Source organism: Rhopalosiphum padi, chromosome 2 (genome assembly GCF_020882245.1).
Source record: "Rhopalosiphum padi isolate XX-2018 chromosome 2, ASM2088224v1, whole genome shotgun sequence".
NCBI lineage: Eukaryota > Metazoa > Arthropoda > Insecta > Hemiptera > Aphididae > Rhopalosiphum > Rhopalosiphum padi.
The window spans coordinates 13,562,126-13,590,085 of NC_083598.1; the positions used below are offsets into that span (position 1 = coordinate 13,562,126).

A 27,960-nucleotide genomic window follows, 5' to 3' on the forward strand; every position below is an offset into this window, starting at 1 on the left:
GTGATTGAAATGCGTTAAAATAATATATTCATAAGTTATTAAATTTTGGGAATTAATATTATTATATATTTTTTTTCTATTATTTAAGATTTAGAATTATTAACTAAATGTTTTATACTATTAAATCTATTCATTATTGTTATTACTTAATACTTACATTTTATTGTTTTTCAAAATAGGTTTAAATTTGGAATTATCTATTACTGTTAACTAAATGTTAATTAAACATCAATAATATAATATGAATATATACTTTTATATTATTTAATAATAAATTGCGGTAGGCGAGATAACCCAGATGATGCTAACAGGTAGTTTTAGAAATATTTTGGTAGTCGAGATAACACGGAAGTACCGGGAACATTAATGGAGTCTGGGCCTATTACAGATATAGATAATCGTGCAGTGGCTTAGGAATACATTTAGGATTTTTTCATTCAGCGTTAAAATAAGAATACTAATTTTTGAAAATTCATTTTATCTAATTTGTTACCTATACACCATTCATGAAATAGGAAAAACGAATTCAATAAAAATAAAGTTTTCATACAAGATTAAAATACTTACAACAAATTAGATAAACATAAATAATATGTCCATAAAAAAATTGTTACCTAGAATCTAGATCCTTACCTAAGTACACGTCTCTGTGTAGATTCCTGTATATAAGTATATACCCAACTATAATTCGAGGGGATTTGGAAAAATTAATGGATTTGACTACTTAATTTTAATTTTTTAATTTTATTTTAAACATAGGTACGTATATTTACGAGTCAAAAGCATTGCTGCAAAAAATAAAATCCTCAGAAATCTTCAACTTTTAAGTTATTGCGTTCGTGATTTTTTTACGTACAATGTTTTAGCAAACGTTTTTGATTTTAATTTAGCGTACCTAAAATTTTTTATTTTTTGGAATTTAACGTATACTAATAAGTATTTCAAAACGATGGCACAGTCAACGAGATATCACCTTTTGTTTTCAACACAACAACATAGGTTATTAAAAAAAAAAATTTTCAGTCAATAAATAATTTATTTAAACATCATAAATAAAATCACTATTAATATATTAATTATTAATATCGTCATCATTATCACTATATTAGAGTTTTTTACGTCTGATAATCTACGGCTTAACCTAAATACTAATGAGTGTATTGTAATCATGCCAGATTAAGTATGGCAAGTTGCTCCTTACACTATAACCAGTTCCGGTCCATGTCTGTATCTCGCAGGTATAAGAAAAAACTAAAATGCTCACATACAAAATACTCTAATAGTGAAGAGCATACGAATCATCATAGATACACTCATTTTATTGTATTACAAATTCAGATTTCTGTATGAAATTTTACTATTTTTTTGAAAAATATAATATATTCATAAAATAAAAATAAAATTTAAATATTTTTATTATACTAACTAAGTACCTACTTATTTTACCTTGCATACTGATAGTATTAAAAAAAAAGAAACACAATAAATTCCAAAAATGTATTCCTACAATACTAACATATATATATTTTTTATTGTAGTAGGTTAAGTAAGATATTAGAAAGTATTTAAATTAAACTATTAATTATAGTTATACCTATTATAGTGATAAAATGTGTTAATGTGCATCTTATAAAATACCGAGTTACAGTTAATTTAATAATCATCATTGAATGGATAATCCTTAAAATGCATGTTCCTAAAAAAAAAAAAGTATAATTATTTTAATAATAGTAAATACATTTGAAAATATATCTTAAAGAACTAGTTAGTATTATATACGTAGGTACCCTTTCATGTGTACGAAGCGACCATTGCAATCAAATGTATCGATTTGATCAATATCCTCTTGTTCAAGTTCGAAGTCCCATACTTCAAAGTTGGATTCAATACGAATCTTAGTTACAGATTTTGGAATAACCATAATTCCTCTTTGAATTTGATATTTTATTAATATCTGAGCTGAAGTTTTATTATATTTTTCTGCGATGCCCATAATTTTTGGATCTTCTAAGAGAGTTGGGTCTTCAGGTTTTTTCCATGGATTATCTGGACTTCCTAGTGGACTATATGCAGTTAATATTATATCATGTTCGTCACAAAATTCTTTCAATTTTTTTTGGGTTAAATAAGGATGGCATTCAACCTATAAATAATAACAAAAAAATATCAATGATATAAGCATTAAAAATTTTAGATATACCCATAAGAGTTTATACTTGATTGTTAACCGGTTTTATAGCAGCTACTTCTAATATTTGTTGTATTTGATTTTTGTTAAAATTAGATACACCTATTGATTTTGTTAGACCATTTTCTACCAATTCTTCCATAGCTTTCCATGTATCAATGTATGAACCATTACCTTCAATTGTGGCACCATTATCGTCTTTGGGAATAAAATCATCATTTAATCCGCCCTCCTAATATGTTACATTATTTTTACTCCGTATAAGTATAATTATTATTGTTGTTCTTTTTGAAATTTTGAATGATACATACTTTGAAAGCCATAGGCCAGTGAATCAAGTACAAATCCAAATATTCAACTTGTAAATCTGATAAAGTTTTTTTTAACACTGTTTCAACAATATCAGGTTGATGAAAAATATTCCATAACTGAACGCAAGAATATAATTTATAATTTGATAAATATTTCTATATTTCTTTAGATTAAAATGTAATTACTTTACTAGTAATGAACAAATCTTCACGAACTACTACACCTTCATCAATTTTCTGATTAATAGCATCTCCTATTTCTTTTTCATTTCCATAAAACATTGCACAATCAAAATGTCTGTAACCTGTATCAATCGCAATTTTCACTGCTTCTTCAACTTCACCGGGTTTTGACTACATTATAAAATTATAATATACATATAATACACATTTCATATATTTTAACACGTAAGTATAGCATAAATTATGAAGTATTTATTAATGTGATTATTCAGAACATACAATTACTAATTAGTAATATTAATAATATTATGCGTTTTAAAATGGAAACAACGCATAGTATGGGTGTAGAGTCCCCTTAAAAAGTTTCATAATGCTTGATTCAAAATAATGTATTTTGGAACTTTGAATTATTGATGTTTATATTAGTTTCTGGGGTAGCAAAAAAAAAAAAAATATATAAATAAGTAAGTACTAAAAATTTCGAAAAATTGTAAAATTTATTGTATAATCTTACCAACAAAATCAATACGAAGACTTAAAGATATGATTCTAAGTTTTTTCCTATTTTTTCCAATTATTTATTTAACAATAGTCTTATAAAGCCAACATGAAGTAATTATCAACCATTATTTATACCTAATAGAATTTGTAAAGTTATTATTCATAGTTAAATACAATATTATTAATCATTTTTCATGATATATGTAAACAATTAGTACCTAACTAATTTTTTAAGGTAGGTATTGTTATAATATTTATTTATATACGTAGTATTATCATGGTCGATTTTCATTTATCATAATATGCACTTCATATTTTATATCAAAAATACTTTATAGTTGGAACACATAAAACTAGACAATCGGAATATCGGATAAAGGCAATGATTGAATATGCAATGGCAAGGGGTGCCAATAGAATTTATTATCTAAGTATAACGTATATAACGTATACCTATTACGTACATTGGTACCGATGTCATTAATTATGGAAGTCAAAATAATTCATATGAAAAATAGTACGTCTTATATAAAATAGTTAAATAAATTACACAAAATAATATACAAAGATTTAATTACTACAAAAATTATGAAAATAAAACTATAGAAATATTTAAATAGGTACATCAATTTATTTATAAAATTAAAATCTCATCATAAAATGTATTATGCAATATAATCTTATGCACTAGAATAGTGAAACAACTCAAAAATGATGTATTTCTAGTTAGCATCAAAAATCAACTCTATGGAATAAATACTTCTATACAGAATAAAGATGCAAGTCAAATAATTTATAGTTTCGCCAGAACGTAATACTCGCAGTAGTGTCACTTTTCCACTATTAATTAATTTGTTGAAAAATGACATCTTATGAGTTATGACCCTGTTGTTATCGATATCACAAAGCGTTAATGACGAAATGTGATGTTTTTCTAGTTGCTACATTTTATTTGCAATGCCATGTTATGTATAATTTCATGAAAAGTGACATAAGTAAAAATATTTTTAAATATAAAAAATATGAATAGAAGAGAAACAAAACAAAATTGTAATTATATGTACAACATTAAAACAATTTCTTAAAAATCCATACATTATTTTCTAAAAATAAGACTAATAAATTAAAACAAAGTTTTTTCAAATTTTCAATCGGCTCTACTGAAAAATGCATGATTTTGAGTTGTGTCACTAATAGTTGTGCATAGGCGAATTATACATTTATATCTATATTTTATATTACTAATTAAACAATATTCAATAAACCTATAAATAGGCGGACATCGGGGGAGGGGACTTAGGGGGGCTTAGCCCTCCAAGTATTTCGATAGACCCCAAAAATCGAAGGTAATATGTTATATTTGTGTATAAAAGAGGGGTGTGGGGTCACTTTACATTGGATTGTTATAGCCCCCCTAAAAATTCAATCAAATGTCCGCCTATGAACCTATATCAAGTTCATATTATAATAATATAATATAGGTTGGTACTTATTTGTATAATAAAATAAACTAACTTTCTATACTAAACGTAGTCTAACCTAACCTGACCATATCTATATTATACTACTTTTCGTTATAATACATAAAAAAAACCTTTTTAAACCATAAATTCCGAATTTTTAAAATGTTCACCTTAAAATTTTATCAAAAGTGATTTTTTCAATTTTATTTATAACTCATTAATACTCTTAATTCTTAATTTTAATTTTAACTAATGATTTCGGGTTTTCTTTAAAAGTTGAGTGAAATGTTTTTATTTTTCTAATAACTAGTATTCAATTTTTTATAAGATTCACTTATTTAGATTATATTCTTAGTTCTTACTTATAAATGTAATAATAGATCTGCAGTTCACTTTAATATTTAATATAACAGAGTTAAATAGATTTTTCAAAACGTACAATTTGTAATGTTATACGTTTGTAAGATATCACGTAGTTATGTCATACAGGGTCATTTTATACTCTCAGACTATCTAACTGGTAATCATTAAAATTAAGATTATAAATGCAAATTTTGATTTTATAAAAATGTATATTAGGTAATAGATGTATTGGATTTAATGGGATAGGATGCGATGATTTGTACTTAAAATATTTGCCTTAAAATAGGAATACATTAATCTTTTAACAAAGTGTTGATGCCATCAAAAGTATTATTATATTTTTATTTATGTTTGTGTAAAATATAGACTACATATATTTACATAAATATTTTAATTATAAAATGATTTTTCCAGTACTTTATGATTTCTACGAAATTAAATTTTGCTACGTTTCACATGCATTACATCTTATTAACATTTAAAAATTAATAAAATATCTTTATGAAACGTTTCTTAATTATATTAATTATTATTATAATAAATAAAAATGATTCCCATTTTTGTTTACAATATTTTATTTATTTTAATTAAAGCTTCGACAAAAATGGTTATTAGTTTATTAGCATTGTTTAAATTATATTATTACGATTATAGTCAATATTTACGGAATAATTTACATTACTTATTTTTATGAAATTTATATTTTCTCTATTTTTTATATTTTTATATTTGCTTAATACAAATGTTTGATTGTTTACTATTAAACAATTGACTGATAACCAACAATATAAATTTAAACTATTAGTTATGTACGTTTTTAAAGAAAAATTATAAATATAATTTAATATAATTACCTTCCATGTTCCAAATCCTAAAATTGGATACTTTTCACCATTATTAAATGTTACAAATTGATTATTTGATGCCATGTTGATGAGTACCTACTTTATTTTAGTTTTTTGAAAGCAACTATAAGGTTTTCAATGACTTTAAGAAATGTAATGTTGAAATGATGCAATATAAGTAACAGTAAAATGTAAAAGCTACGATTTAGTTTGTCGATAAACTGAACAATGAACAGTGTTTACAGGTATTTTTATTGTTGCCATTATTATTTATTTTACAATAGGGGTGGAGCAGTTTAAAGTTTTATTAATCATTAATAACATTTGCGTGGTTAAATTTAACTTTTCTATTTTATAAGAAATATAAAATTTATACTTACTGGCTTACTGCCAACGTTTCTATTATGTAATAGGAAAAAATTGAGTTGTATTTAACTTATATGATTATATAACTAATTTAAAAATTCGTTCAACATTTTGATGTGTTATGGTAGAACTTTATAGTAATAACTAATAACGTATTATTTTTTCTTTAATATTATAATATTGAAACTATTTTAAATGTCAATGTACTTACTTTTTACAAAAATAACATATTAAGTAAGGATTACTTAATATTTTATTCAGCGATTTTCTTAAATTTGTATTCATTTTTTTTATGTATAATATTACATAATGTACATTTTTTATAGATAAATTAAAGTTTTTTAAACAGTTAGGTAATTTAATGTTTATTTAAAAAATTAAATACATTTCGAAACTCAATTTATAAATAATGAATATAATTCAGTAATATACAAATAAGATAATTTTATAAAATTATACATTATACAAGTGTAAGCAATTTTCTGATACTTTGTAAAAATTTTAAATGCAATCGTTTATTTATAATATTTTTACAACTCATAACATTATTTAGATTTTAGACTACTTATATATCTAATAGTCTTGGTTATGATTTGATAAATAAATAGCTAAGATTAAATATTTCTTTGAGAATTTAAGAAATAAAATCATGAGAGATTCTATTCATATATTTTATTTACAAAACGATTTACATTTAAAATAATTGTTCAATTTATTAACGACGAGAATGTCGACAATTACAATAAAAAAAAAAAAAAAACACTAGCTAGGTATATTATGAATCTTGTAATATCTTGATTTAAAATCTATATATATAAATATTAAATATAGGTACAAAAGTTTGGCATTTACGCTATCGTTAATTAATTTACATTGCTTCTTTAGTTGTTGAAATATGATCAATTAATATTATCATTAATCCAATCCAAGTATCGGGTGACCCTTGTATACACACCCGGATAGCCAGGTTCACCACATTTGTTACCAAATGATACAATACCAATTTGTATCCACCTACCATCTTTTTTTAGCATTAACGGACCTCCAGAATCTCCCTAAAATAATATCGTTTTTATAATACACTCACTTAAAATATTTTTGGATTAAAGTTTACCTGACAAGCATCTTTTCCCCCTTCTTTCAATCCTGCACAGATAAAGTCTTCATTGATTGGTTGGAAATAAGTTCTGTCACAATCGTTATTATTCCATACAGGAAGGTCAACTTGTCTTTGTACAGTACTCTCTTTACCACCTGTTTAATTCATTTAAATTAAATTGTGTTATTTTAATTATATAATTATTTCAACTTGAATAAATTTACCGTAGTACGTAGTGCCCCATCCTACAACTGTCGGACTTTGACCAACAAAAGTATCTGACTTAGAACTTTTAGGAGGTAAACACAAAGGTATCGTGTACTTGCTCCTTTTGACAGGTCGATCTAATACGAGTATTGCAATATCATTATAAAAACCAACTCTAGAGAATTTATTATGTCCACGAACTTCGACAACATAATATGTTTCAGGAGACGAAGGTTCGTCATCTCTTCGTAGGTCTACGTCACCAAGTCGAACTGTAAATTGTCTGGCATTAAAACTGAAAAGTAAAATTCATTAAAAATAAATTACTTTAATCTCTCAATGATTTTTTATTTTATTAATTTAAAGTTTTCTTGGCACAGTAATTTAAGCTTAATGTAATCCATAATAAAACATACGGCATTTGTCTATTATCTCGTGTGCAATGCGCAGCTGTGAGAATATGTCTAGGTCCAATTAATGAGCCTCCGCACCAAAATTCAGTTCTCCTGGGACCATGTAAGAATATAGCTGCCATCCACGGCCATCGACCTGGTAAAGCTTCGTCTCCTCCGACTACTCGGAATTTTGGTACTTCTGGTCGTCCACAGTCTGTTTTTAAATTCAATATGTTTACAAGTAACTCATTTAAAAATCATAAGAAATATTAATGATTGAATTTTATAGCTTATTAAATAGCATTTATGTGATGTTCACAATTATAATTTTAAATTATTGTTGAATACAATTTTATTAATTTTATTTATTAAATAATTAGTTATAATATTAATATACTAACAAATTAAAAAATGAAAATTATTTATTTGTATGTTTATTCATGTATCAAATAAGTTAGGCCATATTAGTAATATTAAATTATATATATAGAAGTCGTTTTCTTCAATCTTCTGAAGATGTCAACACAACGGATATAAACAATGACATGTTTAGATTTAATCTTTATTTTAATTCCCGTAGAATAATTTCTATAGTTCATAACTAAGGTTATTGAGCCATTATTTTAATTACCAACGTATTTTGTAAATATCTACTACTACTAAATGCGAGTTTTTATATATATATATATAAATGCAAGAGTTCGTTAAAAGTATATTTTATAAGAAAAATTTACTACTACATATAATTGAAATAAAATGTTAATACAAGTTTACTACTCAGTCGATTGTCATAAATAAGAACAGCAGTACCTAAATACTTAATATAACAGCTATGCGTTAAATAAACATATTTACTATAGCGTGACAGGGTGATAAAATATATTAAAAATATTAACTGCTACTTTGATACGAGTTTTAACGGGAAATTTTTCCAAGTACATTCTAATTCTAATACTAATTGTCTAATTCTATCACTCAAATACTCAATTGTAAGTATTTAGGTTAAGATAGGTTTATTATTTATTAATAACATAAATATTGATTTTACATTAATTAGTTAATAATATACGAATTATAATATATTATTATAATATTTAATTCATTAAATCATTAAATATAATCATAAGATATGAGCCTATATGCTTATAAATCTTTTTATTATTATTATATTATATTATAATTTAAATGTGTATAATTTTTTGATTTGTTAAGTGCATTTTATTATTATTTATTATATTAATTATTATATATATATATTGTTTATCAACTGTATATACCTTCATCAATAGTATTAGAAGACACCGAGCTTATTGTTGGTTTAGTCGCTACTAGTATTGGTGATTTAGTAGACAATGTGATAATATTAGCAGGCGGTGGTCGAGTAGCCGGGGGTGGCCGGGTATTTGTCGGCGGTCTAGTGACCGCAGTCTGTGTCACGTAGTGTTCTGGTTTTGAAGGTTTTTCAGGAACAATTCTATAAGAAAATAAAAATATAGTTGTGTAAATTATTTATTTACTTTGTTTATAAACATATTTATCTAATTTAATTAATTTATTATGTTGAAATAATATATGTTTTAATATTTTTTAATACTTAGCACATATTAAATCTTAAGGTACTGATAGATACTGAGAGTATATATAGAAACTAAGTGCTTAATTCCTCATTTCGCTTCATGAATTTCAGTAGCACTGTTTTTATTTAATATAATAGTGTATTTTTAATATCTATATAGCTATAATATTAATAAAATGTACATAAACATTTTTATTTTTATTTGTATATTGAATGAAAATCCGTTTTGACAGTTTTAAAAATGATCATATTTAAAATGAAAACAGTTTAATAAAAATTGAATGACTATTATTTAAATTATTTAAATTTACTTATATTCTTATATTATTTTTTACATAATTTACAATAGCTATACAATTAATTGTTGAATTGACCACAAATGCATGCTTTCATAAAATTCGGTTATTATAATATCCATGTAATATATAAAATGTTGAAACTTGGAACACTATTACCACAAAAAATTTCTCTAAATTGAATACATTTTTGTTTGAATTATAATCAACAAATTACGTTAGGATATATTAATTTTTGACCACGTACTAATTTCCGTCATTTGTTAAATATTGAAAAATGTTGTTCATTGACACAATGGCATTATCTAATACTAAGAGTGAAAACGAAAATCATGTCAAACTTGATAGATAATAGCTGCGGAAGTGCTTACACAACAGAGGGTTTCAACATACATTACATATGAGAATTTCCTAATTTATTCTAGTACATTTTCACTGTAATTAGCCCCTTTTATATGTGAATAATATATTTTTGTGATGTGAAAATGAAAAGTGAAAATCAATGTTTGATTAGATAGTCAAACACGCATAGACAGGCGTGTTAATAAACAAATGAAATTTTTAGTAAGCGCGTTAAATAGAGCGCAATAGCGGTTACAAATCGAATAGCCGCGTATTGTTTTTTTGTCCTTTCTTTATCCTTTCGGTAATGTTCGGCATGTCGTGCATAGACGCGACTGTTCACTTGTGTATCGTAATCGCAAGAAAGCGCGCGCGTGCGTGAGGACACGGTGAATGTGGTGGGCAAGGTCATCGGCAATTAAGTTTTACGCATGAATAAGACAAACGGACGAGATAATGGTCTAAAGAAGAATAATATAGTGTGTGTATGTATATATTATTAAAAATCGTTTTTCCCTTCCAATTGGATTACTTTCTACTCTTATGTTGTGATAAAACAAAAAATGTCCATTGACGATTTCCAAAAAAAAGTACGTGTATAGGCATGTGTAATTATCAATTTTAATATAATATAAGTTTTACATAAAGTAAATCATAATTAGTTTAGAAAATCACTTGAGAAGATAGTACATAAAGGCTGATTGTATCTTAATCAATATAATTTATTTTCCTGTTATTAAGAAAGAAGTAGAAATGTTGATTAGAAACTAATGAATATAAAATAATTTAATATGCATGCAGGTATCAAAACAAAGAAATATATTAAGTCCAGCATACTTAATAATTATTTACATTTTTAAGCAGGGTGAATATTTTGTAATTTGTATGTTTGTGTCAAAGGTATTTTTTTACATCAATACTTATGTATTCTTTTATAATACAATAATATATAAAATATCATGAGAATTTAAAATTCTACTAAAATCTTATTTACCTTGAGCATACCTAATTAAGTATTTCGAAAAATATAAATTTTGGTTTTTTTTTTAGTCTTTCACTTACGTTACTAGTATACTCCTTATAAATAGTTATATACTTACGGTTCTGATGTTTTTTTTGGGCAACACACGCCTGGCACGAACAGATTCTTAAAGCATATGGATTGTCTAAGATGCCCTAAGTTGAGCAACAGCTGTGGGCAGTTGCTAAGGTCCTCACAGTTTCCCTGAGAACCATCCGGTGTAGAGCACGGTCTATTGTCTTGTGACACCACCTTGCCTGAACCCAGACTCACTAATGGTTTTACTACCATATCAGTCATATTTCGACCAAGTACGTTTTTGCTGATAGTGAATATTGCAGATGGCAGGTCACCTTGTTTCTGCAAACCTTCTCATACATCAGTATTTGTCGACCAAATTCAGCTGACCCATCCGGTTTAATACGGAAGTCAATTTATTTATGGATGTTTATTGGTTATTTATTTATGTTATCTTTAAATTGTTAAAGTTTCAAATGCCCTCTAATTTATGTATGCGCAAAGCACAAATATGTAACTTAGAAATAAATTATGTTAAATATTCAATATTGCGTTTTAAAAAACTATAAATAATTTAAAATAATTTTTATTTTTTAATTCTTATCACTGTATGAAAACATTTACGACAATGAAAAATATCTATTAGAATTCGTATACTTTAATATTTTATAAGAGGCTCATTACTTTATAAGTAAATTAAATAATGTTAAAAGTTAAATACTTTATACATATATGTATATATGTATATGTATATATGCTATATATTATGCAAGATTCTTATTTTATTCTCTATAAAGATATACTTACTTACTGGATAACTCTGTGGGCTGTCGAGTCTGTCATCTGTGGTTCCCCTTGTATAATTAACTAGGTACCTCCCCACAGTGTTGATAGCGCCAAGAGTTTCTGAAATTTTGGCTATGGCTTGTGGAGATAAATACCGAGCTTCTTCCGTACCGACAGGTGGATATTCAGTCTGTTCCTCAGGTAGAGTTTCTTGGAACTCGGATGGTAATTTGGCACGTCTACCTGATTTAGCGCTTCTACCTTCTGGGTATGTAACATCGCTATATCCTATTTGATCCTGGTTATCACTTGAAGGAAAGTGAAAAGATTCTCGGACAGTTTGTCTAGGTGGTCGATTTATATGATACTGATGTCTACCAGTAAAGTCGTAAGCTGTCATAAAATACATAAATTATTAAAATTAAAAATGTATACTTTATGTTTTAATATAATATTAAAAATTAGTAGAAGAATGTTCTAGTGGTTTGTAGAGGGAGCTAAAACAAATGTTGCATTTAAATGTAATGATTATATATTTTTAAGATAATAAACATAGATATACATATTTTTTGTAATTGGTAATTAAACTAACTACCCTAATATAATTAGGGACCGTGATTATTAATTAGTAATTACCATGATTGTTTTATTAAATATATTATTATTTGAACGGGCAATAATTATTATTATGATAATAATTCATATAAATGACTCAACACTTATCACTTTCTCCTTGCATTGGTAGTTGGTACCCAGTACTCATTACTATAATACAGTCTACAATACTATAATAGGCATATAACTTATGATGTTATATTATATACATACATAGGAGTATGGCTTACGAAATAAAGTTTTATAATATAAATATAATCAATAAAATAGTAAGTTTATTAGGTTAAAAGATGAAAACATTTGTCTGGGTATAATCAGTCAAATTTGTAACAAGTATAATTTATTCTATTTATTAGAAACTAAAAGTTTAATGGGAAGTAACATTTTATATTTTTAATTGTACTCAATTATTTAAGTAAAAGTAGTGTTATGTACTCATATTTATGCACGAGTTGTATATGTTAAACCTGCCATATAGGTAATTAATCACGGGTTATTTCTAAGACCTTTTAACTCCACAATTTACATATTACTAAAGTAACAAATGGCGATCACCGGGTCAGTTATTATATATTAGGAATTATAGCTAGCTAAAAACTACCCAAGAACCTAGCTATTAAGGTTGATCAATTTATTTTAATAAAAAGTCAATGGCCGTTTTTAATAGATATCAAAAAGTTAAAACTACTAAATAAATTAATAACAAAATCTAAAAAATCATATAAAAATTTTAATTGATTAAACAATTTTTTAATACTCAGTATAAATTATAAATTATTATTTGTTTTACAAATGTTTGACCCTACCTATAGTAAGTTATTTATTGTTCATCTGAAAGCGTTTACAGCCTGCTAACAAAATTTTAATTAATCGTACAAGTTATATTTTATTAAAGTACTTATTATAAATAGTTTCAGTAGGTGCTTCATTAAACATTTATAAATTACACGTATTGACATAATAATAACGATTAAATGTAAATATATGTTGTTTATGTAACGTAAGATAATATAATGTTTTAACTTTTAGTGAGAGTTACTTTTTTCGTTCAGATTTAGTGTACTGCTAATTATATGAATATACGTAGGCGCTATGCCGATGGTTATAAATTTGCGATCAGTTTAGGTGAGGTACAACAAGAATAAAAATAGATAATAATAATAATCATAAATAAAAAAAAATTCAAATAACTAAGTATTATATTTGACACATATAGAAAGTTATCTGTTTTTGTGCTCCCCACACACTTACATAGGTATCATTAGACAATTTCAGACGCCCTATAGTGTTGCAACCGCAAAACCGTCAAAGAATGGGAAAAATTAGATGGAAATCTATAGTGTGAGAGTGAATTCAATCGTCGATAAGATAATGTCGGCCTACTTTGATATTGGAAGTAAATTAGCAACACTAGGATAACTAACTAATCACTAATCAGTTATTTGGACGGTTCCATGAAAACATACAATTTATTTGTATTACCTATCTAAACATAGCTAGACGCCCTCTATAAAATTGTATTATAGTATATAATAGCACTGTAACTTTCATGTGATAATAATTGCGATAGTCGATAAGAAATATGTGTTTGTTTAATCAGTGGGTGAAATAAGAAAACGATTTTACACAAAAGTTTTCTGTGTGCCTTATCATAGTTTAAATCTATATTTATTACATACAAGAAACTAAGATATGTAAAGGATTTTTAAATGCGTATAATATAGCCTATAGGTATTTCCTTATCAGTTTCAATTCTGATTTCACTTTAATGGTCACTTTTATATTGTAATAGATAGGGTATACAATTTTAAATTTTAATTGAAGTATAATATGTCAATGATAAAATATTACTTTCGTATTATTAACACTCATCTGTATAGTTCAGTTTATGTATAAACAGTGAAGTAGTTAACATTTTTAATTTATATTATACATTTATACATTAATTACTATTTAAGAAGTATTTAAGAGACGATTGTTTTAGAATCAATCAATATAGTTTAAAAATATAAAATGATTAGTTATTATAATATTATAGTATGACACACGTGCTCATTAACTAATAATTTTACATATTTAATTATATTATAATACAAATGTATAAAACTAAATATTATTGTTTACCACAGTTAAATTTATTAAAAGTTTTTTAGTTAATAAAATTGAAACATAATGGTAATAATAAGAAGTACTAAATGGTCTAAATGATTTTTAATTTTTAATTTGTAATAGTTATAGTGAAATAATGACTTGCAACTACTTATATAGTTTATTTTTAGAAATAGTAAATTTTGATTTTATGCGTATGACTGGAATAATATTGCTCAGAAATAAACGATATTTACACCTGAAAAACTTTCACTCGTTTGGTTGCATCTGAGGCGTGGTGTACATTTTCTTTCTAAAAAACAACAACAACCCACACTAATTAGTAGCCAGTTATATTATATTCCCACAAATTACTATAAATATATTAAAATAAATATATACATAAGTTAAAAAGTTAACTTTAGGTAATATTAAATTGCCCATTATATTTAGGAGAATAAATTTATTTATTACTTTTAAAAATTAATGTTTTCTTCATATTCAAAGTGTTTATTTTTATTTTATAAAAATATTCAAATAATTTAAAGTCAATATCATTTATTCATCTGTTAATCAATCATTTATTTAAATGCATTTTATCTGGTGATCATTCATTGCTACTGTTTACGCTCATAAATAGAATGTTACAAGTTACCATTAATCATGACACAGTTTGACTCTGCATATGTAGGTACGAGTATTTTGTAATTTTCTTGTTGTATAAAAAAAAAAATCTTAATTGTTTTCGAGGAGTGTGTTTAATCCTATGAAATGCGTTTTACTTTTAAGATTAATTGATTAGATTTTAAACAATTTATAATTAGAAATAATTTTAAAAGGGTAGATTATTGTTGTAATTTATATGATTCATTGTAAAATAGTATCCATGAAAAAAAGTTTTTTATACAAATAGCATTTAATGACTGAATGTCATAAGTGAAATGAAACTTAATTGTCATTTATAAATATTTTTTATTGTATATTTTGTAATAGTATTAAAAATGTACAAATGTATTTTATGTGTACCTACTGTACCTACTATTATCATAACATTTTTAAGAGTATAATAATTAAGATCTAGATGTGTATCGATAACTTATTACTTAATTTAATTAATTATATTAAATATTTTTTGTCGTAAGGAAAATAATGTTGTATAATAATAATTAGAAATATAAACTAATTAAGTACCTATTTTTTTTATATAATATTTAGTTAATTTATAAATTATAATTTTATTGTTTTTATTGTTATGGGAAACTATGAATTTAAGCTGAAAATTATGTTACTTTCTAGTACAGTGACTATATAATAATTTAAAAGAATAAAAAACAAATGAACGTGTAGGTTAAAAATGGTTAGATACTAAACCTACGTATATATTGTATCAATAAAAATAAACTTGGTTTAAAAATGTTATTCGTAGGTTGTTCAAAGTGAAAATTATGTACAACCAATTGAACTTGCCGAGCGTGTGGCAAACAGTGGACTTGTAACCTTTCTGAACATATTTACAAAATTAATATTATATTTCACCGACCCGACAAAACAGACTGCGTATAATATGTAAATCGGCGTGTTTTAAAGAAAATATATTACGCCGCCTACACTCATTTACTTTCCATTTTATGCACGATATCCGGGTGCCTTACCGTCAGATGTTTTAAGCAGCGCAAGGTCTTTTGTTTTGTAAAAATGTAATACATAAACAACTAACAAGTATAATAATAACAATAATAATAATAATACCTACATCAGCCCCGGGTTTATTTGTCTTTTGCTTAGACTTATTTTTAATACAACAAAGTTAAACATAAATAATATTTAATAAAATGTTTATATTCAAAGTAGATAGGTACCATGTTATATAAAAATATAAAACGTTCATAGGTGCACAAAAATTAATTCCTATAGAACATCAGAGAAAGTGCGACAACATAAAAATCGGAAATGCAGTTCCGTATATCAGTGTAATGTAATATTACATGTACGCCAAAATAAACATAATTGTTTTTCCTCTCACACATGTTATTTTTTACTTTTCTCTCGTCCAATACGTTTATACTTACGTTACATAATGTCACACACACACCGGTTATGCAACTATTTGTGACTTCTTAGAAAAAAAACGCGCACGAGACAATCGTGATAGGTGTGGAGAAAAAAATTGTACCTACCTCATAGGTTTTTTTTACCAAAACATTTTTGGTTGGAGAAAGTGCTAGAGGTCAATATGTTATGCAACTATTATTTTTATGAATTACCGTCAGGGTGATAATGACCTAGATGGATATATATTGCATAGTTCATACTTATTATTATATAGGTACCTACTACCTACCTATTAAATGGATTATATATATATATATATTTATAACATGCACGTATTAGTATATGAATCATCGGAATTACCTTGTGAATAACCGTCTTCAAAATGACGAACTGCAACAACAGCTTTTACGGTTAAGTAACATATCCCTGTAAAATAGAAAAAAATGTAATTTGCTATTATATATATATTTATATTTTAACTTTAATATAATACATCTTTTACATACTTTTATTATTTATTTAAACTTATTAATCTTTATAATATTTATTAATATAGGTAGTTATTTTCAATTATTTTATCAATTCAAATAAATAATAATTAATAGTCATAATTCATAATATAATTTTAAAAACTAAAAATGTATAATATACAATATGTACGAGTTAATAATAAAAATAAAATAAATATTTAGTTACGATTAAAGTACAATTCGTTTTTATAAATGAATTTATTTGGGTGGACAGTTACACAGTAATAATTATTTACAGTTTTATTTCGATTGGTTATACATGTAAAAAGTTAAATAGGTATTACCTAAAACTTTTTTCCGATTATATTCATTAACTGATGGTCAACGACTTGAAATATTATTTAAGTCACAATTTTGTTGATGAGTTCAGGTTGTGAGAAATATTATTATTTAATAAATATCTCTGAATGTTATGTTTTATATACTGAATACTCTATACTATGTTAGTCGATTTATTTAAATTTAAATGGATGTCCTTACAACTTTATACTTAAAATGCACCTTGTGATATTAGTTAAGTATTTATTATATTTATGACAACTATACGATGTTAATATAGATTAATAAGTCAGAAATTGCTCATTTAAATATGTATTTTTGTATGTATATTTTTGTAAAATGTAAATAAAATAATCTGTCAAACGATTTACAGCAAAATGTGGGAATTCATATTTGAAAAAAAATAAACTAAAACTAAATTTATACCGACACAAGTATTTAGTAGTATATAAAATAAAGGTATCTATTAAAAATATTATTTTTAAGTATATAGGCATCTAGTAAAAAAATCAAAATTTAAATAAAGACATCACTAAAGAATGAAATTGGGATAAGTATATTTGATGAATCACATTGTGTAAAATTCGTATTATATAATATTTGGTTTGTATTAAGTATTTGGCTTACATAGCACTTATAAGAATTATTTATCAACTACTACTCAATAAAACGTACATAATAGATAGGTACGTCGTACGTGATTACCTTACAAAACTAATTGTGGTGAATTTTCAAATCTTAATAGATTATATATTGAAATACTCGTTAATATTATTATATAATAGGAACTTAAACTATGATATAGCTTGATGCATTTTAAATTTAAACTATATAACCCCTGTAACTATATATGCATATTTAATTCAAGTGGGCATTGATTATAAAATCTGACTTGGGTCAAATAAAATGTTTGTAAGTAACTTATTTTAACTTGTAACTAAGTTTTAAAAATAACGTGAAATATTGGTTACGAAACTAAATACTATGTGTATGTAATATTTAATTTATGATGGAGTAGAGAAAATAATCCAAAAATCCGGTATGAATGTTGAAAATATTATAATAATAGATAATGAATGACATGTAAAAATCAAATATATTATATTCGTGTATTTTTATTTTGCTACAGGAATATAATAAATATGGCGATAAAGAATAAAATAAAAAGCAATTTATTGAAATTATATTATAAATTATATTAGTTATTTTTTTAATACCAGTAGTTTTGTTGTTTTAAAACAATACATTATGTGTTCATATGTATGTCAAAGAATAAATATTATAACCCCACCTATAAGCCATTATAATATATTATTCATTGTGTAGGCATGACGCATTAACCCTGCATGAGTATAAACCATAAATGGAGAATTTACTATTGACTCATTGATATATTTTTTATTAAAACTTGATTTCAAATTTAAATAATTATATTCAACTGATGTAATAATACCTTCATTTGGGAAATTCATTCATTAGGTAATAATAATCTGTAAAGGTTTTTATAGCTAAAATAAAATACTCAAAACAGGATTTTTATAATAATATTAGCATCTGTCGAATTAAAAAATGTATTACTATGAGGTAATAACTACCCACTATAATAAAGTTACCTATAGTGTGTGATATCATTATAATATCTTTAAGTATGTACGATGTATGAATATATTTGGTTCAGTTATTATCATTAGATTATAAATTATGAAATATAAAACAAATTACACAGACTATCAAACAATTAAACTAATTTAAAAAAAACGATAATAAAATGCAACAAATAATGATAAAAGTTTAAAAAGCAGATAATTGATTTGTAGTAGGATTATTTTTACTTCAATGTTATGTCTCACGCACCTCCTATTTTTTTTTTTTTTTTAAACAATAAGTTTAAACATTAAGTGATTGTTTAAATTGACCAAAATAAAAGTATAGGTTAATAATAATAAACTATAATATGTTATTGTACCTAGTTAATAATAATATGGTCAATATGTTATAATATCATGATTATGGACGAATAATGGCGTTTTCACAAATCAAAGTTACGTGTTTAATTTAAAATACGATTAAATATATTGATACTTGTATCACAAAAGCTTATTATTAGATAATTTACTTGACACTTATAACATTTAGTTCTGAAAAAAAAACTATTCGATGGTTTAAAATACATTTTGACCGAAAGTGATATTATTGTTGAAACGGCTGGTGAAAACGAGATTGTCTGAAAGTCGAAGTAAACAATATCCGGGAGATACATCCGCCCACGAAATGGCGTTTTTGCAGCAATGTAACGCTATACTCATCAATTGTATTCTCTCTCTCTCTTTCTCGCCGTCTTAAAATATTTACATGTAGGTACATATATATATATATATGTATATAATATTATATTATATGTACACATTTTACGTTAGTACGTTTGTGAGTGTGAGCAGTATGCGCGTGCACGCTTATATCGGTTTTGTAGTAGACACGAAAAAGAAAACTAGTATACGTCGTGTGTGCCTATATTTTTTCTCTCGCTCGAATATTGGCCCAACAAGGCCGTTCACGGATGCTCGAAGGTCGTGACCAAGATACACATATACGCAATGTATACGGCGTGCGGACGTGAATAATCGCGGTGAACAAATTATTAATTGGAGGTTATAAACAATAATAACACGTTTCTTGTTGTGTTTCTTCTTCTCGGACGTTTCCTTCCGCGGACCAGTGAAAATATCCCTCGGGTGACGTCGTCGCCGTAACAGCGGTCTTTATCGCGCGCACCGTCGGCGCCGGGCGTTCCGCGAGCACGCGCGCGCATTCGCCGCAGCGCGGACCCGACGGCCGGACCAAGCACGGACGACGCGACCGTTGGTTTCTATAAAACCGCTCACGGCGGCGTCGTCGTCGTATTTCGGATCGAAAACGAATGTATAGGTGTACTCGGACACATAGAATTAAATATAATATATGTATAATATTATTACGACCGTACAGCGGTGCAGTGGTCGCGTTTCCGTAAGATTCGGCCTATGAGGTCGAAATAAAAAAAAATTAGTGTAGAGAATATTTTTCTGCGTACAACGATATTATAGATATGTATAATAGTAGGTATGTAGATACGAATATATTTTAATACATTATCGTTTGCGTGTATTTTTTTTTTTTACATATCGCTTTCTCCGGTGTATATTATAGGAGACCACCGTTGACACAAACTAAGTCGATGATTACATGGGTGTTGTTAAATGAAAAAAAGACGGACCGGAAAACCTCGAACATTTTTTTTTGTTTCAAGCACACGATGAAAAAATATATATATAGTCATGGTTTAGTAATTTTTTAAACGAACATCTAATGTTTTTACGTCGTTGTTTCTTGTATGTTGATATTTTGGACATCGTAAAAATCTTAGGAAGGTCTAAATAATAGCTGTACCTAATCATATAATGACACTTCGAATCCTTGACAATCCACTTGATAGAACGTTTGGTATAAATATGTAGGTTATTGTTACATTATAATATATATATATATATATCGTTAAAGTTACCTATGCGATGCACAGAAACTTGGATCATGATAAAATTAATTTTTATCCGATTAATGATTTATTGAAATTAACTAGTTGAGCTTAAAATATTTACCACGTTGATTACAGTTTTTAAGTACACTGCAACATTCATATTAAAAATAAAATCACGGTAGGAATAGAGATTATAATATATATTATATAAAAAACATTTATTTATTTAAATTTAAAGAATAAATACAATTTAAGGTTAAATTATTAGAGCAATTTTCTGATGTAATGGTGTGACTTTGTTTTTAATGTTCAAAAAAAAAAAAAAAAAAATAGATATGTTAGTAAAAAACTAAAAACCTTCATAAGACAGGTAATCAAAATAGATATTTATTTTATAAAATAAGTAGATTATTATTTCATAAAAAAATAAAATAATTTTCATAGAAAAAATGTAAGTTAACAATTTTTGAATAACTACAGTTACTTGTCACATGGTATAGAACAACGGTATATTTGAATTATTTCCTTTAACTAATATTTAAAAAAAATAATATCTATCATCTTATTATAAATTAATGTTTCCTTGGTTCAACTATGAATAATTGGAAGTCTAGCACAGTAGCATTTTTTACAGCTATTACAGTACCCATACAGCTATACAAGTATATTATTTTTTAAGACGTTGAAAAATTATTTATTCTATACAATTTTTAAATGTACTGTACTTGTAGGTGGTTTTTTTATTGATTTCATGATGTTACTTAATTGAATTCACATAATTTATATTCAATTTAATTTTGTGCTTTTAATAAAAATATTACTTAATAAATTCTAATTAATATTAAAGTAATACCTACCTAGTATACATTTCTTAATCGTTAATGTAAAAACTAAAAAGATATTGATTAACCAAAAAACCCGAAACTGAGTATGGGCAATACTGGGTTTGTTTATCATAAGTACTTTATTTAAATTCTAACATTAGAAGATAAAGAACAAGAAACTCCAGTTGTTTATGAAATATGAGATTTATTAATAGTTAAGGTACAAGATACTAACAGGTTATTCAAACCAACATGCATGTTTTCGTTTTCTAAAATCAATATTATTGATTTTTTTTTAGCAAAGTTTAGTATAAGAACACTTATATCATTTTACATTATTAATACCTGGTAATTAAAAGAATTTATTTAGTTTTTCATATCAATATAAGAACTTTCGTAATTAATTATTATTTATTAGTGACGATTATATATTTATATATTGTGTTGTAATTACCGCGTTTCGATTGATGAACAATGAACATTATAAATGTAATGTAACCTATTACCAATCAATATTTTTAGAATTGAAACAATGCCCAAATTTTAATTCAAATATATACAAATATAAACAATAAACATTGAATACAAGATTTTTCCTTGAAATTATTAAAATGAAGGACTTGTCGTTATTTCTAAGTAGCTCCTCTTACTGACTCATTTCGTTGGTGTTACACTATTGTGTAATAGTTCGGAAAAAAAACCATATACAATTATAAAACATGATGGTATCACCCATGACACAACTTTGAGGAATCGGGTCAAGTTGATTTGGCATATGAGTATTGAGTATGCTAGTTATTATCAATTCCATAGTGATATTCATTGTTGTTCTTCTTGTAATCATAATAATTAAAAACTTGAGATTTTTATTTTAGATCCCTGTTAATTGGTCGCGTGTAGTTCGTGCATTCTCCAAGTTATTATATGGCCTCTGTTTGGACGACAGGCAACCAGAGCACACGGGCTTGATGTCATAAATTCAGATTTATTGTCTCGTCTGGCTTTCGCTTCAGCCCGAAACAAAAGGGCAACCATTAAAAAACATAAAAGGAGTAAAAAAACCGCGACAAGTGGGTCAATTATTATTGTTTAAGTATTTGAATACGTGCGACTGTCGGTCGTTAAATATTTCCGGGTGTTCCAGACATTTAGTTAACTAGTGTATCTCAAAGAGTATCGACTGTTCTAAGGGGACTAACTGATTTACTGGAAATTCCTTATATTATTAATATATAAACTTCGCTAGATATGTAAATAACAGATATTTTTCGTTTTTCCCTTTTCACTAGTCAAATATGTCATTTAGTCAGAATTAGGTTGCATATATTTTTAATGTATCTAAGTTATAACATATTTTGTGTTAATTAATATTATTATAATGATAATAAAATAATTGGTTTCTTAAAAATGTACCTAATACTATAATTAAAATTTACATTAACATTTATATAAATCGTTATTATACGTATTATGCAGACAATGCAGACATATTTAGGCGAGTATAATTTGTACGTAAAATGTTCATACGACTATACAATTAATGATATAAAAATTAATTTTATAAATTTAGATATTTATGGGCGTAAATTCAAATCTAAATGGTTAAATAAAAAAACATAAATATTAAATTATAAATAAATAGGCACATTACTTTTAGTTTAAGTACACTAAATACATTTAAAACAAGTGTTATAAATATTTTTAATTTTAAAATTATTGTCCGGTTATGAGAATAATAATTTGATTATATTCTATATTTAGCTCTAATAATTAAAATAAATACTATATAATATGCATAGTATATTTAGTTTCGGTAGAGTAAGGATGTAATTTTATTTTTTAGTATTTTTTTTTTTTTTTTTAAAAGTTATAGTTACTTCTAATTTGTTTTATGTTTTGTACTAATTTATTTTGCCATCTTTTAAAATATCATTATTTTTATATTGTAATTCTAAAAATATTTTTTTTATTTAAACTTTAAAGAATGCTCATAAAATAATAATTCAATACATCGATTTTAATATGTAAGATACGGTTTTAGGTTATTTTCAAAATAGGTTGTCTAAACATATTATATTACCTGTTCAACACTAACTAAATGTTTGTGTTATGATCTTGTACTTTTCTTGAATTAGTTCATTATTCAATACTAACATATTATTGTAATAAATAATAACATAAATTAATTATGCTTTTTAACAATTTTAACTGTCTGTTATAATCTATACTTTTTTGTATTAAAATTCTGCTTAAAGACGATCAACATGTTATGTTGTGATTAATTTGGGAAAAAAAAAACAAAAAAATATAACTGTTCAAAAATGACCTAGTGTCTTCAAGAGTAAGAAAAACAATATATCACTTGAAACAATGTGCCAATATATTTCTGTTAAACGAATCATTACCCCAGTGAGAATATTTGATACGTTATTACGCTGGACATGATTGACCATTGTTTTTGGTTGGAAACTACCAAAAAAATAAACATATCGCTTCTCGTCTCCCTCGAATGAATTCACTGAATGAATTACTTGAAGACGACTTACCTTCCAGTATGAGTACAGTTTTACATAACGGGCCATATTTTTTATTATAATTTATTTTTTTATTTTTGCGTGCTCCTTTAACGGGAAGTCCACGACATGACCGGAAGACAATTTAATGGACCAAATCATAACGTTCTGCCGAGGATGTAAAACCATAATGGGCGAAATTAGTACTGGACTTTGTTATGTTGTCACTTGTCAGATAATACATCTAGAGAAATGCACCAAATATACCAGAATAATCTGTAATCTTTATTGGTCCTCTACGAAACGAATTGTGTTTTCGTTATACAATTATATTCGGTTATCCAGACTACCTTGTATAATAGAGTTTAGTTGATATTAAATACCTATGTCAAGCCTACTTATAATTTCAATAATATAATTTTATCAATTAAGCAGGTATAATTAATTATTTAAATACTGAATTTACTCAAAAATAATAAAAAATCATATTTATTTTACATTAGATGTTTTCCTGTATTTTTGCTAAGTCATTAAATCATTTAATACAAAAAAATAAGAAAATTCGTGTCCGATATTTTAGATTTAGAGAGCAAAAAATACCGAGAATAATAATATTTTGATGAACAAGAAATAATGATTGGGCTTATTCAATTGAATATTATTATACTAATAACAGGTATCTACCTATATAAATATATAATTTATTATCAACACGGTTTAAAACATTTTGAATAAATGATTAACATTTGAATTAATGAACTCAATTCGTGATGCTTCAAAAAGATTCATACGTTTGAATGTACCACTTGCTTATCTGAGTTATTGAAAAAACGTAAACATAAATTTACATATAATTCTGACAAAATATAAGCTATAATGTTTTAACTATCTTATGGATTATGAGCTAGTACAAAGTACAAACTGGATTCAGATGAAAGTTTATTATTATAATTTATAATACCTACATGCCAAGATGCGTTAATATTAAACAATAAGTAAGTATCAGAATTTAAAAAAAGTAAGTTTTAAAATTGCAAGTAAATTATGAATTAAACCAATTTGTAGTTTATACGATTAATATTATAATGTATTTTATTATTGTATACTGTATATAATATACAATAAACTTCTTACGGAATTACCAATTTTGATAGTCGAAATCTAATTTTTTGAGCTGTATGGCCAGTATGGATAAATTATGAAATAATAACACAAGCTATGTGATAATTGAAATTTGAAAAAAAAACATTTAAAAAAAATGAATACGCCAGTTAAATTATTATTGTATATTATTATTAAAACATTTTTAATTCAAAAGTATTATAAAGGAATATAAATAAAACGTTTAGTTATACCTACACTAATACACCGAATAATCATTTTACTATACTGTGATGTATTTGATATTAAAATATAGGTACCTATATTTATGAACACTTATGGTTTTTTAATATATTTGTTTTATATAATTCAATATATTTTAAGTGATTCTGAACCTTTTAAGCAAAAATGAGAAATTTTAGTCAGAAAAATTATAAAAATACACTAAAATCCATTTTATATAATTATTAAAATTAAAATAATTTATTGAGTTATTAATTTACTATAATGAATCATATTTTCGACGAATCACGTAAACCTGAAACTTGAATGCAGTGTTGAAATAGCGTTTAAGTTTAAAGGAAAAAGTATATCTGCACTAGCTGCAGTCAGTGGAGTTACAACACAAAGGCTCTCTGTCACGTAAATCTATTTTTATCAAACCAAATTTGAAAAGAAATAAAACAAAACAACGTTATTTATTTATTTATCTCTATGTATTAATCTGAGTTGAATTTAAAAGTTATAAGTTATTTATCTAATGGCTTTGTGATCTATGAAGTCTTAAAAAAACCTTTTTTAAAATTAATATGTGGTTCACGCAGTGAACTCGTGCTTTTCCAGATGACAAGAAAACCGTATATTAATTCGCAAGAAATGGTTATTGTTGTGTTTCCTAACTTTACACCATTAGTTTTTACGTACTTTACCTATAATGTCACACATAAAGCGATAAATGAGCATAACAGCAAAATTCTTGGATTTTCAGTGTCTGATTTATAATAGACCAGAATATTATACTATTTTAATGTGTTCACTAATTTGATAATTTAATAAAATTTTATTTTTTAATTATTAAACGATTTTTCAAAAATTCGGTATTAATGTTGTCTCGGGTATTATTATTATTTTTTTTTTTACTGATATACCTAATAGGTACGTAAGAAAAAAATTAATTTATATTAAGTAAATTGCGATTAAATAAACAATGGATTATTGTAGTAAAATTATGTGCCTATAGTGCAAAAGTATAATGTGGTGAAGTAGTTACCTATATATACACAATATAGTAGTAATTATCATTAAAAGATATTTTTTTTTGGTCACGATTTCGAGTACCTACTATTACCGTATAATAGATTTTTTTTTCTTCAACGCACACTCGTGACCGTCCAGTTATCCTTAATCCGTTTTAACTCCTCGAAACTATATAATATCACAACGTTTTACCACCCCGTTATGTACGACTCCCCGAACGGACAAACGATACAATATTAGCATAATAATAAAATATTATTGTACAACTAATATTAGAGATTATTTCACGTGATCCGACACTAACCTAATATCAGGACGCATCTCGACCACATGTTCCAAGCGTGTCGTCCCTGGCAGAGTAGTGCTGGCGGTGGCGGTGCGGACGATTAACGCACATAACAGACGCGAACCAGAGCGGACCGTAAGTATTTCGGGGCCCGCGGATACTGCGGCACTGCGTCGCGTCGTCGCGCGGGATCTCTTCTAACCGCCGTCGCCGCCGAAAATCGTGGGAGTAAACGCCGCCGCCGCCCGCCCGCCCGCCCCCGCCCGCCACGTCGGTCCGTTGGGTTTCCAGTGCGTGCGATGACCGAGCGCGGTACAGGTATAGGTATAAGGTATACGGGAGCGTGGCGGTGGCGCGGTCGGTCGGCGAGAAGGAGTAGAGAGAGTCGCCCGGGCGTGTGCGCGTCGCCGCCACCGTCGGTTGTGTCTGTGCACCGGTTCGGAAGAAAGTGAATCCCCCGGACGACCGTGGGCAAGGACGCCGAAGGTGACGTCACACACCGAACGAACCGTACGTGTTGTTATTACGATAATTACAATAATACGACATTTTGTTATTATTGCAGTAGAATAACAATAAAAATAATCAAATGTATCGGTAGGTAGGTATGCGTGTGCCTATACGATATTATTATAATAATATTATGTTATACGTGTATAGAAAGCGGTGGCGTGAAGCCGACACGTCTTCGATTGTTTTGACGGCAAGACATGCAGCACATTATAATATACAACATCGGCGTTTATTACTTTGCAGATAACTGCGCGGCAGTAGCATCGGTTATAGACAGGAGACATTCGTGTCTCAGAGCTCTCGACGATAATCGCGCGTTACGCAGCTCTCGGCGATAATCGTGTTACACAGAGTTCCCGGCGGTTTTTCTGAGAAACGGCCAAAACAAATGCGAATCAACGTGTCATGAGCGAGCGCTGTTTCGGCCA

The 27,960-nt window shown here is 26.5% G+C and overlaps 2 protein-coding genes across 4 annotated transcripts; both read right to left on the reverse strand.

Annotated features, from left to right (window-relative positions):
- Positions 1 to 1,016: 1,016 nt before the first annotated feature.
- On the reverse strand, positions 1,017 to 6,064 carry LOC132923212 (aldo-keto reductase family 1 member B1-like). Of its 2 annotated transcripts, none has more exons than XM_060987070.1 (6): positions 5,864 to 6,064; positions 2,686 to 2,853; positions 2,500 to 2,616; positions 2,229 to 2,420; positions 1,788 to 2,143; positions 1,017 to 1,696 (listed from the first exon to the last, which is right to left on the reverse strand). In XM_060987070.1, the coding sequence occupies exons 1-6, from the start codon at positions 5,936 to 5,938 to the stop codon at positions 1,654 to 1,656; spliced, it is 951 nt and encodes a 316-aa protein (XP_060843053.1). In that variant the 5' UTR covers positions 5,939 to 6,064; the 3' UTR covers positions 1,017 to 1,653. The 2 variants fall into 2 exon arrangements, with proteins under 2 accessions (XP_060843053.1, XP_060843052.1); XM_060987069.1 differs by having other exon boundaries at positions 2,217 to 2,420.
- A 555-nt stretch (positions 6,065 to 6,619) lies between these two features.
- Positions 6,620 to 27,217, reverse strand: LOC132923210 (proclotting enzyme-like). 2 transcript variants are annotated; one of them, XM_060987065.1, is made up of 9 exons: positions 27,038 to 27,217; positions 17,076 to 17,141; positions 11,986 to 12,353; positions 11,236 to 11,516; positions 9,199 to 9,395; positions 7,943 to 8,135; positions 7,544 to 7,821; positions 7,335 to 7,474; positions 6,620 to 7,275 (listed from the first exon to the last, which is right to left on the reverse strand). In XM_060987065.1, exons 1-9 carry the CDS (start codon positions 27,063 to 27,065, stop codon positions 7,120 to 7,122), a joined length of 1,707 nt encoding a protein of 568 aa, XP_060843048.1. In that variant the 5' UTR covers positions 27,066 to 27,217; the 3' UTR covers positions 6,620 to 7,119. The 2 variants fall into 2 exon arrangements, with proteins under 2 accessions (XP_060843048.1, XP_060843047.1); XM_060987064.1 differs by having other exon boundaries at positions 11,236 to 11,524; positions 11,982 to 12,353; positions 27,038 to 27,216.
- Between the last annotated feature and the right edge of the window lie 743 nt (positions 27,218 to 27,960).

Coding starts and splice junctions, on each gene's coding strand:
- LOC132923210 (XM_060987064.1), bottom strand. CDS start 27,065: ATGTGGTCGAGATGCGTCCTGATATTAG. Junction 9,396..11,235: donor CCAAAAAAAACATCAGAACC/GTAAGTATATAA, acceptor ATTTTCTTATAG/AATTGTTCCTGAAAAACCTT. Junction 7,276..7,334: donor GGGGAAAAGATGCTTGTCAG/GTAAACTTTAAT, acceptor ATATTATTTTAG/GGAGATTCTGGAGGTCCGTT.
- LOC132923212 (XM_060987069.1), bottom strand. CDS start 5,938: ATGGCATCAAATAATCAATTTGTAACATTTAATAATGGTGAAAAGTAT. Junction 2,617..2,685: donor ATTTGTTCATTACTAGTAAA/GTAATTACATTT, acceptor TCTTGCGTTCAG/TTATGGAATATTTTTCATCA. Junction 2,421..2,499: donor ACTGGCCTATGGCTTTCAAA/GTATGTATCATT, acceptor GTAACATATTAG/GAGGGCGGATTAAATGATGA.